The sequence below is a fragment of the Protobothrops mucrosquamatus genome, unplaced genomic scaffold, assembly GCF_001527695.2.
Source record: "Protobothrops mucrosquamatus isolate PMUCROS unplaced genomic scaffold, P.Mucros_1.0 scaffold315, whole genome shotgun sequence".
Classification (NCBI taxonomy): Eukaryota; Metazoa; Chordata; class Lepidosauria; order Squamata; family Viperidae; genus Protobothrops; species Protobothrops mucrosquamatus.
In genome coordinates, this window is record NW_015386655.1 from 418,700 (window position 1) to 431,481 (window position 12,782).

General features: G+C 42.2%; 1 protein-coding gene across 1 annotated transcript in view; it reads left to right on the top strand.

The window, feature by feature from the left end:
- The first annotated feature begins 3,842 nt into the window (after nt 1-3,842).
- BCAP31 (B cell receptor associated protein 31) overlaps nt 3,843-12,782 on the top strand; it is a 49,314-nt gene continuing 40,374 nt past the window's right edge. The window contains exons 1-3 of the mRNA XM_015815110.1: nt 3,843-3,936; nt 8,950-9,100; nt 10,387-10,487. Of these exons, the coding sequence (XP_015670596.1) occupies nt 9,006-9,100; nt 10,387-10,487 (196 nt within the window). The 5' untranslated portion in view covers nt 3,843-3,936; nt 8,950-9,005. The remainder of the gene's footprint in view (nt 3,937-8,949; nt 9,101-10,386; nt 10,488-12,782) is intronic.

Sequence of the window (12,782 nt, forward strand, 5' to 3'; positions counted from 1 at the left end):
TCGCCTACATCGTCCATATAGGACGACTCGGGAACTCAACTCCTACCCCGGGCAGCTCACCGATCCCCTTATGCCCAGGGGAAAGGTATCAAGCCGTTTGACAGCAGATGCTGGCTGTCAAACCGGCTTTTACGCAAAACAGGCGGGAGGCAGCAAACAGCTGCGACCAGCGAAATCGCCTGCCACCGGAAGTCCCCTGCCACCGGAAGTCCCCTAGTATATTAGTGATCATTTGTATGTAACGCGTCTGTGAATAAAGACAATTACTTGCGGGATCGATCGCTGGATCACATGACAGTATATCGCGTTAGAGAAACAGCCTGCTAATCGAGATATGGTAATGCCAGTTGTCTCCAGTCTCTCTCTACTGCTATTCTGAAAGATTGGAGAAATGCAGCTACTACATCGAGCCCATGTAGAGCTAACAGAAGGCAGACACTGTTGTCCCTACACCGAGGCTCAAATATTGTCTCAACAACCACACAGAAGGTGTGACTTCATCAGAGCTACAAGAAGGGACACAAAAAGGAAACTTGTGTGGGAGGATTGGGTATTTTTTTGTTAATTGTGTGCTGGTGGCTGACTCAATTATTTGGAAGATGCAACTATCCAAAAGCTTTAGGAATAATTCGTCTAAATGAATTACAGAGTACAAAACATATTAAAAGAGACTAAAAATGGAATCTACTCTGTCATCACTGTGGAATCTGAAGAAAAAAAAGCAGCCCAGAAAAACTCATATATGAGCAGCGCTGCTCTGAAGCCATCTCATTACAAAGTCCAGGAGAAAAATCTATTATTTCAAAGTATGTGGTGACTCCTGATACTGTATTTTGATATATCATTTTCAACACAACTACTGGTGTTTTTTTGGCTCCAAAAATAGGATTTCATAACTGAATGTATTTCATCAAACAGTTGTATCGATACTTAGTAGGCTTTTATACATAATCTTATATAACCAATAGCCAGAGGGCAAAATAGTTGTTTTGAAGCAAGACTCACCAATAGTGATGAAATACGTTGTACATAGTATGCTTAGGTGTATGTGTTTCACTTTGAGAGCGGGCAACTAAATTTCATTTTTGAAGTGTGCCGTTGTGCCCACAGTAAAAAAATGACAATAAAGGTTATCTTATCTTATCTTACCTTACCTTATCTCCAATTTGCCAAGAAATATCACAGGCTGATTAATATTTTATCCATTAATACATACATGACTTGTTTTTTCCAGGTGTGTTTCTAAACTGAGTCATATGCCAAGCTTGGTTACCCTGATACTATTTGATACAGCATCTTCTAAAAGCTAAGTGATTGTGTAGTCTGTGGCAACTGTGAGTTTCTGAAAGCATCTGCTGCCCTCAAGCTGCAGCTCCTAGAGCTGTTTTTACTTGTTAGATTTACAATCCAGTTTTCTTGCAAGAACCTAAGGCAGTGTATGTAAAGTTATTTTTTGCACCCTATAGAAATAACCCTGCAAGGTAGGACAGGCTGAGAGAGAATATCAGACCCCAAAACACCCAGTGGCTGAGGGTGAGCTACAACTGGTCTTCCTGGTTCTAATCTGATACCATGAACACTACGTGGGCTTTCAGGAGGCAGTTTCTAAATGTATGCCTAAAATTGGTTGCTATGCCAATGGAGGAAAGAGGGCAGAGCATGAGGCACTACTGTCCATGTATTATATACTAGACACAGAAGTGCCCATCTCTTCCCAAATAAACTTATAGTTCCTATTAGGATCTTCAATCTGTGACTTGGCTTCTACATTTTACCCCACTCTCCCGTTGAAGAAAACATTGTTGTGAATCTGTTTCTGTTCCTTATGTCGGGGCTTTTCAACCAGTGGTACGGGTACCACCTGTGGTACATTGGCACCTGGCAGGTGGTACGCGACCATCCTAGAAAAGTGGTAGCGGGTGAGGGGAATGAGCTGAACCGGTGGCAGCACCGCACAAGCCTGAGTGAGAGATGGCTGGAGCTGGAGCTCGGCGCTGATCCTGGCACTTCTGCTGAGCCCAGAAGAAGCGCCGATCAGCTGGAATGTTGCAGCATCTCCAGGGTCTTGTGATTTACATTCAGATGCTTGGCAACTGATTCATATTTATGATGGTCACAGTGTCCCAGGGTCATGTGAAGGGATCAAAACCTGCTGCAACCACCCAGCAGATGGGGGAAATAAAAACCAAACACTCCCCACCCCATCCCCACTGCCAATCCTCAACAGAAATGCTCACAACAATGAAAACCGCTGACAGAAGGAAGAGCACCGCCAGGTGGGCAGGCAGGTGTCTTGCTCGGCTGTGGCTTGGGGGGCACTTTTTCAGTGCCATTGTAACTTCGAACAGTCACTAAGCGAACTGTTGTAAGTTGAGGACTAGCTGTACTTCATCACTTTTTTCCTTTTTTGGGGGGGGCATCAAGTTTTTGACACCTTGCTACGCCTAGCAAGGTGTCAAAAACTTGATGCCCCCCCAAAAAAAGGAAAAAAGTGATGAAGTACAGCTAGTCCTCAACTTACAACAGTTGGTGGTACTTGGATATTGCCATATCCTAAAAGTGGTACAATGGGTGAAAAGGTTGAAAAGCCCTGCCTTATGTTGAGTGCTGCCATCTGCTGCAAACAGGAACCTGAAGTCTTTCATTGAGGTTCACTCTAGCAACCTGGCCTCTATGTCAGCATTCTACTAAATACATTATTAATTAGAGCTGCACAATTTAACTTCCTGTGCCAATTTGAAAGGGGCCACTGTAATTGCTTCTCAAAAAGGAAAACCCTTTTGGTCAATAAAAGAATAGCATCTGTTTAACACTGGAGACACTTGTAAAGATCATACTGAGACCTCAAAGCATAATTAAATAATCCCACCCCACCCATCCGTATTATGGAAATACAGACACCCAAGGTATTATTGGCCTATATAAATATGCCATTTTATTCCACTTTATCCCTTTAAAGAGCCAAACGGGCCTTTGGTTCTGAACAGGAGGGCAGGAATCAGAGATAGGGGAAGAAACATACTGCTGTATCATAAATATTTCCCAATTTACTTCCTATTCCAGCTTGCATACTGTCCTACGTGTCACGAGCGCAACAGAAGAAACAGTTCGTGTCAAATTTGGTGGTTTTCTAGCGGTTAAGAGAAAAAATGCAGAAGTTCAAAACGTCAACTAAAACGAAGTATGGCTTTTGCTCCACACCTTGCGCTGCAAAAGCCATGAAACAAAACCAGGCTTTTACACTCTAACTCCAATCTGATATGTACGAGAACGGAGAGGCTCAGGTGCATCGTTGTTCCATTCAGCTACAGCCGAACGCTGCTTTTGAATTGGCAATTGTACCAGTCATTTCTCCGAAAGCACTTTTTAAGCCCAATGTATCTAAGAAAGGAAACGGGAGCAACGGATGAGAAGAAAGAAAGGAGGACCCCAAACAATCAACCAAATAGTGAGAGAATGAAAAGGATAGTTTTATCTGGAAAAGGTCAATAGGGAACCCGCTCAGCCTTTTTAGGAAAAACAAGAGCAAAGCCCCGCCTCCCTGCCATCAGAGCCTCGCACGCTTGCAATTCCTCTAAAAACCCCGAGAGGCGGGACTATTAGCCATCCTCTCTAGGTATCATGGGAGCTGTAGTCTCACGCATTTGCAGCCCAGCTACTTCCTTTACCACCACGGCGGTGCGTCCTATGAAGCTTCCCCTCCCCTGATTTTTAATAGCCACGTCGAAAACTGCGACGGAGCCACGCCTCTGACCCTGACGGAGCAAACCTCGGCCTTTACCCTCCCCCGCCTCTATTTAGAAAACTTGCTCGCGATTGGGCGGAGGGCGCATTCAGACCACGCCCGATTAAAGGGGGGGCGGGGCTTCGAGCGTTCTCTATTTCTGCGTGTGGACGAGCCTTCAGCAGGCGGGCGCTGGTTTTGGGGCTTGCTTGGTACGTATCGGGGTCCCTCCCGCCGAGCGGGGGAGGGGACAGGCCAGCGAGGCTGGTCATTCGGGAAGAAAGCAAAATCCTGTGAAAAAGAAGGCGCTCCCGCCTTGAAAATTGGTTCTAGTGCCTTTCTTCCGCAAGGCGCATTGGCCCCTCCATTTAGAAAGAATGATGGGGGGGGGAGGGGAAAGCCTCTCCTGCAAGGAGCGGGCGAAGCACCTTTGCTTTTTAATCCCCACATTTCTGTGGCGTCTTCCCATAATACACCTGAACGTAATTCGGTTTTACCTGTAGTCTGCTTTTCCCACTTCCTTTCTTCATATCCTAGAAGCAGCCTATCTTCCCTCCCCCTCTCTCGATTGCAAATTCTAGGATTTGCGGGGGGCGGGCGGGCAGGACTAATATTGTAAGGGGCCATTAATATGGAGGAGGATGGGGTTATCTGAGCGGGAGGGAGATGCACTGAGGAGGCCCTATAGAGCCCGAGCGGGTGCGTGTTTGCGAAAGAGTGTGTAACAGGCGTGGGCCTGTTCTGCAGCGTTACAATCTCCTCCGTCTCCAAAGGAATTGCAAAAGGGGTGGTAGTCTGACTTGTTCTCCTGGCTGTCAGTCATGGGGCTCTTGAGAAAGCGAATTCATCCCTGGCATAATGTTAAAAAACCTTAGGGAATTGAATTAAATAGGTATTTGATATGCCAATGCCTGAGGTTTGCATATAGCTTTCCTCACTTTATTTGGAAAGTTTGGGGGGGGAGGGGCAGCACATAACTTTAATATGAGTTTGCTTCCAATCTCTGGGGGTGTGAGAAGTGGAATTTATCTTGTCATCTTGTCTCTATGGTCTTTGAAATAGTTTTTCCAAGAAACCGATGAAAAATATTTCTTATGTTTTCCTTAAAGTAGGTGGGCAGCAGAGAGAAAGGACAGCATGCCTCCCCTACCTGGAATAAATGCCAATTTAATTTTTTTTATTTTGTTGGTGCACCAAATGTTTAGGTGGAATTGTGCAGGTGTTGCAATGCTTCAGCTGTCCCTGGCAGTCATGTGCTCTTTAATCTCCCTTTCTGCTTGCTCAATTTGCAAAACTCTTGGAGACTGCATAACTTAGTACTTGAAAGGGTTTTTTAACTTTATGTACATGCTCTTCTAAGTTAAGAGCTGCAATCCAAAGGGGGTGTGGTTTGGAAGACATAAGGAATGAAATCTTAAGCATCATTATCCATGTTGCCCCAAGTCCTATCCCCAAATTTCAAAAAGCCCAAACTCTCTGGTCTTATTTACTTGGAGTGGCATGAGGATCAGAAAATGGATGCTGGTGAGCTTGTTGCATTCATGCTCTATAGTAAATATAGGAGAATTGCCATTCAGCTGAGTTCTACAACCCAGTTTAAATATATGCCTGCAAACACAGACATACAGATGTAGTCCTTGACTTATGATTGCAGTTGGACCAGATTTCGGATCCTAAGTCATTCTGGTCGTAAGGCACCCACATGACCAGAATCAATTTTACAACATTTTTACAATGATTGTTAGGCAAGTCACTGCCATAATTAAGCAAATACATGGTCATAAGTGCAAAACCCATTCCTTCAAATGGGTGTTTTTTTACCAGATAACAGCAAAAACTGCTGCAAATCATGGCCACAAGGCTGTGGGATGCTGCAACTGTTTGTAAAATCAAGCTGATTGCCAAGCCCTAGAAATACAGTAATGTGATAGGCAGTGGGGTGTAATATTTTATAATGGCCAGAAGTGCTTTATGGGCCATAAAGCACCTATTCCAGGCTTGTAATTTTGAAGGGTTAAGTGATTGGTTGTAAGCCAAGGACTACCTGCATTTGTGTTTCAAGTTCAGAAGCCCATTTAAGATGATTTGGTAATTAATCCAGAGCAGCCATATAATTTTTCATTTCAAACCAAGCTATGAAATGAATAAAAAATACCATTAGCAAATAATCCTATATTCTTTTTTTTGCAAAGTTGCTACTTTTTTGTGGACAGCTTTTTCTTGATGAGTTCAGTAACAAAGGGACCTTAGATGCATGATGAACGATGATTACTACTACCGGTAAATCCACAAATAGAAAGTGAATTACAGCACATAGTTTTGTGGGACAAATATTGATTTTTTTTTTTACAATGTAGTTCTGTCAGTGAGATATTCCCTCTCCTACTTTCTTTTTCCTTAATATATTTTGTGTTTCAATATTTGTGATTATGGGTTATTCACATTCCTAAGATGCTCAACTCATTGAAGACAGACTCTTAACACACTAGGCACAAATAAAAAAGATGGTCATTCTGGGACTCTGTTGTAGTACACAAGTGTACAAAAATTCTGCAGATAGCTTCCTTGGTACCTATCAAATTTCTTACTTTGTTGACATTAAAAAGATAATTTAATGGGAAACTAAAATACTATAGAAGAGCATATAAAGTCTTTAGTAGCATTCTCACTACCACCCCCAGAATGCTTTGGGGCTTTAAGTGGGCCCCCTAAGTTTTCTTCAAAAATAGCAAAGTGTTAGTTCAATTCTTCTTGGAATTCTCCCACTCTTTAACAGATTAAAAAGGGAAATATGGGGGTAGATGTGAGGGGAGATAGAACAGGTAATGGCTAGCCTTTTGATGAATGCTTGCTTTCAAACTGATTATGTTTATTATGTTGGCTATTATGTGAATGACAAATCCTCTAAGATGGGTGTCAAACTGCCGGCCCGCGGGCTGGTTTCATCATATGGAAGCCGTGCCCACCCTATTGCCGGCAATGGAAAAAAAAGTCACGATACGTCGCGACATGTGACGTGGCGAGTTTTACACCCCTGCTCTAAGAGGTCTTCATTATAAGGGCTATTTGTGACTTTTGCCCCCCCCCTTTTTTTTTTTTTAACATGGACTGTCTTCTTTCCCCCTCTTTGTGCTCTGTGCAGTCTGGCAACTACATGTTTTTGGAGATTCTCAGTCATCCAGGTCATGGTTGTCCCAAAGGTGCTTTTTCAAAAAGCAACTAGACTTTTGAAAAAGCACTTTTGGATCTGGCAACTACATTTTCTCTTCTTGCCCCCCTCCTTTTTTACCCCTACTTCCCCCACTCCTTATTTTCCAACTTTCTGGATGCCTTCCTTTATATATATATATATATATATAAAAACCAGACTAGTTAGCATTTTTTAATGAAATACAAGTAAACTGCCATTTCATTCATTTATTTCATTTATTGTACATAATTGATGACTTATGCCTACATCAAGCCACAACGTTTGTGGTAACCACTTTGGATTCAAGGTTGTATTCTGACTATGGAAAAATTATTCTTGTCATTTGAGGACTAACACTATTTTTGCTTTCCTAATTCTTGAAGGATAGCATCAATTTTAAACCACAAATCTTACACTTATCCTATTCAAGTAGTCCTCAACTTATGACTGTAGCGGAGCCTGCCCATTATAGTTGCAAATAGTAAGAATTGTGAAGTGGGTCATCTTGTTACCAGATCTGATTTTATAACCTTTTTTGTGGAACCCATTATTTCCTATGGGGCATTTTTGCTGCAACCCTGAAGTTTTTGGCAAAAAGATCATAAATTGTGATCATGTGACTGTAGGATGATTCAAACGACCGCAAATGCAGACCAGTTGCCAAGTACCGTTATACCTTAAGGAGGCTGTGTGTACAGTTTTGCCTTGGATCAAAAGAAATGATTTCTCCTTGGGTTATTTTCATTATGGCACAAGATTTCTTTTTCCTGAGGCTTTATTTTTTATTTGAGTTCATAACTTGTTTTGCATGCATTCTGCTACCTCTTTAATCTCTCAAATTGGTATTTGGAATTCTTTTAATTCTTAATAGTTATTTCAAACCAGTAGGAAAAAAGGCAGAGAAATTACTGTAATTTAGGGACTGCAAACCAGTTCGCCTATAGTGCTGAACTATTACCGGTATCTCCCAGGATTCGTTTCCATTGATAGTACTTACAGGGGTTGCTGGGAGTTGCAGTTCAGCAGCATCTGGCAGGTTTTTTTAACTCCTTAATTTCATCATAATCATCATAAGCAGCAACGAATGTATTGAGTGTGGGAGCATTGAAGCTGGGTTACACTCTGCATCTTATTTGAATCCACCTGGTAAGAGTTAGGTAGGTGTGGTCATGTGTGATTTACAGAAAGAACTTGATCTGCTGACTGATCTTCACAGAGATACCTGGAGAGCTTGCTTCCTGAAGAGGGAAAGAGCAGTTGGGTGGGTGAGGGGCTTACTGGGAACAGTATTTGCATCTTCTGCCCTTGATCTGAGAGGGATGTCTGAGCCAGGGGTCTATGCTGGCTGAGGAATTCTGGGAGCTGAAGTCCACAAGTCTTAAAGTTGTCAAGGTTGCAGACCCCTGGTTTGAGCAGTCATCAGACTTTCTGTTTGCAACTGCACCTCTCTGTGGGAACTAATGAGAGATTGTAATCTGTCACAGATTTTGGACTCTTTTTTTCTCATTTCCTCCTCTCCTCCCAACTGCTTGCTGAGGAAGATTTGGAGCGTTATTTGTACCCCATTTCTGGCTGAAAAAGGGGGCTGCTGCTCTCCTGTTATTGCATGGTGTAATAAAGCACCCTTCTTCTGTTATCTCTGACCTTGCACTGAACATGTCCAAATGAGGTGATGCTGTAGAGCAGGGGTCTTCAAACTTGGCCCTTTTAGGACTTGTGGATTTCAACTCCCAGAAAGCTGAGGAATTCTGGGAATTGAAGGGCACGGGTGTTGAAAGTTGTGAAAGTTGGGCACCCTTGCTGTAGAGCTTGTCCTGAGGGGCTAGCAGAATGCCTTGGAACTATGATACTTTGTGGTGCGTAAGTCTAGCTGGGTCTTTTCTCTTTTCTGACACCCAGGTTTGCCTTGTTTAAAACATCTTCCTTTGTTGAATTCTGGTGTTGGTTTTCAATTAAGCCCTTTGATTACTGGATGACACTTTGTATTGTATTTTGTATTCTAATAACCTTTTTCTCCCCTCCTTTCGGCCAACAGTTCTGTCTAGCTGTGAATCTCAGCTTTTCTTGGAGCCGGTTCCTTCACATACTTCCATGATGAGTCTCCAGTGGGCAGCTGTGGCCACTTTTCTCTACGCTGAAGTCCTCCTTGTGTTTCTTCTCTGCATTCCCTTTATCTCTGCCACAAGGTGAGGAGCTAGGAGGGTGAGTGTGGGATGGGGGCGGGTCCTGAATCCTGATGGCTTAGGCTGCTGAGAAATGCAAAAGCCACACAATGTAGGTCAAGACTCGGCTTAGTTTCCAGAGGATTGCAGAGGGAGTGAGGCCGAAAAAGGAACTTGGGATGATGAGTGAGAGTAGTTAATACACGAAAGCAGGCAGGAGAATATATTTTTTTAACCAAGGCCAAGAATCCGAAGGAGGCTGGGATATGCTTTTGTGTTAAAGTAAAAGAGTTGCTCAAGTTTGTATTATTTATATTTTGAGGCTACAGACTGGTCCTCAGTGTATGACCACAATTAGCCCGCAGTTATGTTTGTAAGCTTTTATGGTCATTAAGTAGATCATCAAATGATCATGCCTGATTTTATGATCTTTTTTGCAGCACGCATTAAGGGAGTCCTTGTTTGCTGGGAGAATTTTTGCTGGAAAGCTGAAGTACAGTACACACCAGTTTCCACCAAAACTGTAAATTGTGGTTATGTGGGACTATAGGATGCTGCCAACAGGCATAAATCCAGGCATGCATGCCAACTGCCCGAAATATGGTCTTGTGACCAAGGGGATGGGGTTGGAACGTCAAATCTGGGTTGTGGATACTTTTTTTGGGATCTGTTGTGACTTTAAACAGTCACTAAATGACCGGTTATAAGTTGAGGACTAACTGTATTTACTCAGAAAAGATTGTGAGTGGCTTACAAGTTTAAAAGAATGCACAGCGCAAGTAATTCTCACTTGCCAACCACTTGTTCAGTGACCTGTCAAAATCATAACTGCACTAAAAAAGGAGACAGTTGGGTCCTTGAAGTTAATGGCCATCACAACATCCCCTTGGTGACATCGCAATCTGGGTGCTTGGCAGTTGGCATGCATGCATGGCGGCCTTCGTGTTCTGTGGTCACACAATTGCCGTTTATGACCTTCATGCCCATCTTCCAACAAGCGAAATCAACAGGGAAGCTGCAGAAGGTTGCAAATGGCAAGCATGTGACGTCCTGCTTAACAACCGCAGTCAGAAATGATGAATTGACATATGTCAGGCATGGTGATGTTTCACTTTATGTCTTTGCTCCTTTGCTCTTTTTTCCCTTGGCAGTATAATTGTCATAATCAGGAGGTTTCAGTCATTTTTTTAAGTTATTTGGGAGGCAGCACCCGATATCAAAAACATTGGCTAAGCCATGATGTAACGTGCATTGCAGTCCAACGGGTGCATTTCTCCCCCCCCCCTTTAATACTGGAATTTTTTCTACAGGTGGCAGAAAATCTTCAAGTCCCGTTTGGTGAAGCTCCTTGTGATTTATGGAAACACTTTCTTTGTCGTACTTATAATCATCCTTGTTTTGTTGTTTCTTGGTAAGTAGAAGTCTATGCAATTGGCTAGTGGTGCTGACAGTATTATTAATATCACTTATTCCTAAAGGCGTGCCTATTTGCATACAGGTAGTCCTTGACTTACAACCATTCATTTAGTGACTGTTCGAAGTTACAGCGCCAATGAAAAAGGTGACCTATGACCAGTTTTCACACGTGTGATCACTGCAGCATCCCCAAGGTCATGTGATCACAATTCAGGCGCTTGGCAACTGGCATGTATTTATGGAAGATATAAAAAGGAATGGGGAAGGAAGTATTTAGCTCCAGATTTCTGCCAGGAAAACCAAATGGATGCTCCCAAATCAACATGGAAGATAAGCCCCCAGGATAAGAAGTGTCCAACCAGCTACTGAGAAAGAGCAGAAGGGTGAGCATGGCTAATTTTGGTGCTGGGTTGAAAAGACGTTAAGCTATTGATCTATCCAGAAGCAAAAGGAAAATTTGATGCTCCAGAGTCCCATGTCCCATTGGTACCTGGAATGTCTGATCCATGAACCAAGTCCAACTTGATGTTTTCAGAGCAGAAACGTCAGGAGCTGAACATTAAAGTTTTGGGAATCAGCAAAATGAATGGACTGAAATGCCAAAAGCATGGCCTCTTCTGCTGTGGATGACAAAAGCACAAAAGAAATGGAATAGCCCTCAATTTTAGCAAAAGAGGATCACACATGATAGCAGTGTTCCAGTATCTCGGGAGCTGCCACAAAAGAAGAGGGAGTCAAGCTACTCTCCAAAGCACCTGAAGGCAGGACAAGAAGCAACGGATGGAAACTGACCAAAGAGAGGAGCAACCTAGAACTAAGGAGAAATTTCCTGACAGTTAGAACAATTAACCAGTGGAACAGCCTGCCTCCAGAAGCGGTGAATGCTCCAACATTGGAAGTTTTTAAGAAGAGACTGGACAGCCATTTGTATGAAATGGTATAGGGTTTCCTGCCTGAGCAGGGGGTTGGACTAGATCAGTGTTTCTCAACCTTGACAATTTTAAGGCATGTGGACGTCAACTCCCGGAATTCCACAGCCAGCAATGCTGGCTGTGGAATTCTGGGAGTTGAAGTCCACATGCCTTAAAATTGTCAAGGTTGAGAAACACTGGACTAGATGACCTCCAAGGTCTCTTCCAACTTTATTATTATTATTACAGTCAGGGCTCAGGTCAGTGCCTCAGATTAGAAAATGATCTCAAATGAACCCAAGGTGAACCACTTGATAACCGTGGCCTCCTCTGTGCTCCAATCACAGATGCAAATAAAATAGCAGCTGAAGAGCTCTTCTACAGAAGATTTCTGGGTGAAATGTGTGATCTCTTTAAAGATGAAACAAAAATATGTCACATGCAAAAAACAAAATAAGACACATAGACTGTGTGATGATAAGTTGGGAACAGCTGTTGAAAGAAAACAAAGGGCAATAGATGACAGAAGAGAATTTGTCCAACTACTGAGCTGCAGAGAAAATGACCAAAAATTACATCCAAATAAACAACACAAATGAATTGACGATAACTGAATGGGAAGGACAAAAGAATTATTTAAGCATGTTACATAAATCAAAGGACTTTTTATGCAAAGATGGGCTGAGAAAAGTCAAGCCAAAGATCTACTAAAGAAAGACGGTGCGGATATATGAAAAACTGTACAAAAATACCTCCAAATCAAGGATATGTATTAAAGTTTGATCACTGAACTAGAACCAGGCAGTTTGGGAAGTGAAGTCAAAATGTTGCTCTCAGTTGATTAAATACCAGCAAAATACTATTTAAAATCTTACAAAATCATTTGTGCAGTTTGTAAGCAAGTATAGAAAACACAAGCAGTGGCAAGAATCTAGAAACAATTAATTTTTATTCCAATATCAAAGAAGAAGAAGTAGCTCGAACTCCTGAACAATTGCACTTCTCTCAGATCTAAAATAATGCTGAAGATTTTGTACTTTGTACTTCAACAGTACATGCAACAAGTACCAAGATGTACAAGGTGGATTCAGAAATAGAGTACCAAAGAGCACATAGCTGATATCCACTGGATAATGAAAAAGCAAGGATATTTATGTTTGCTTTTTGGCTTTGATTGTGGATAGCTAACTCTTAAAAACAGGAGTATTTTATTATTTTTATTTTTTGTTAATTTTGTTATGCTGCCCATCTCCCCTATAAGGCAACTCTTAACGAATTATAAAAAGACATGTAGAAAAATAAATAAAATATTAAAATTGTGCAAAAAATCAAGAGATGGATGGCACAGGGATGAGGTCTTCTTATCCCATCAACCACCT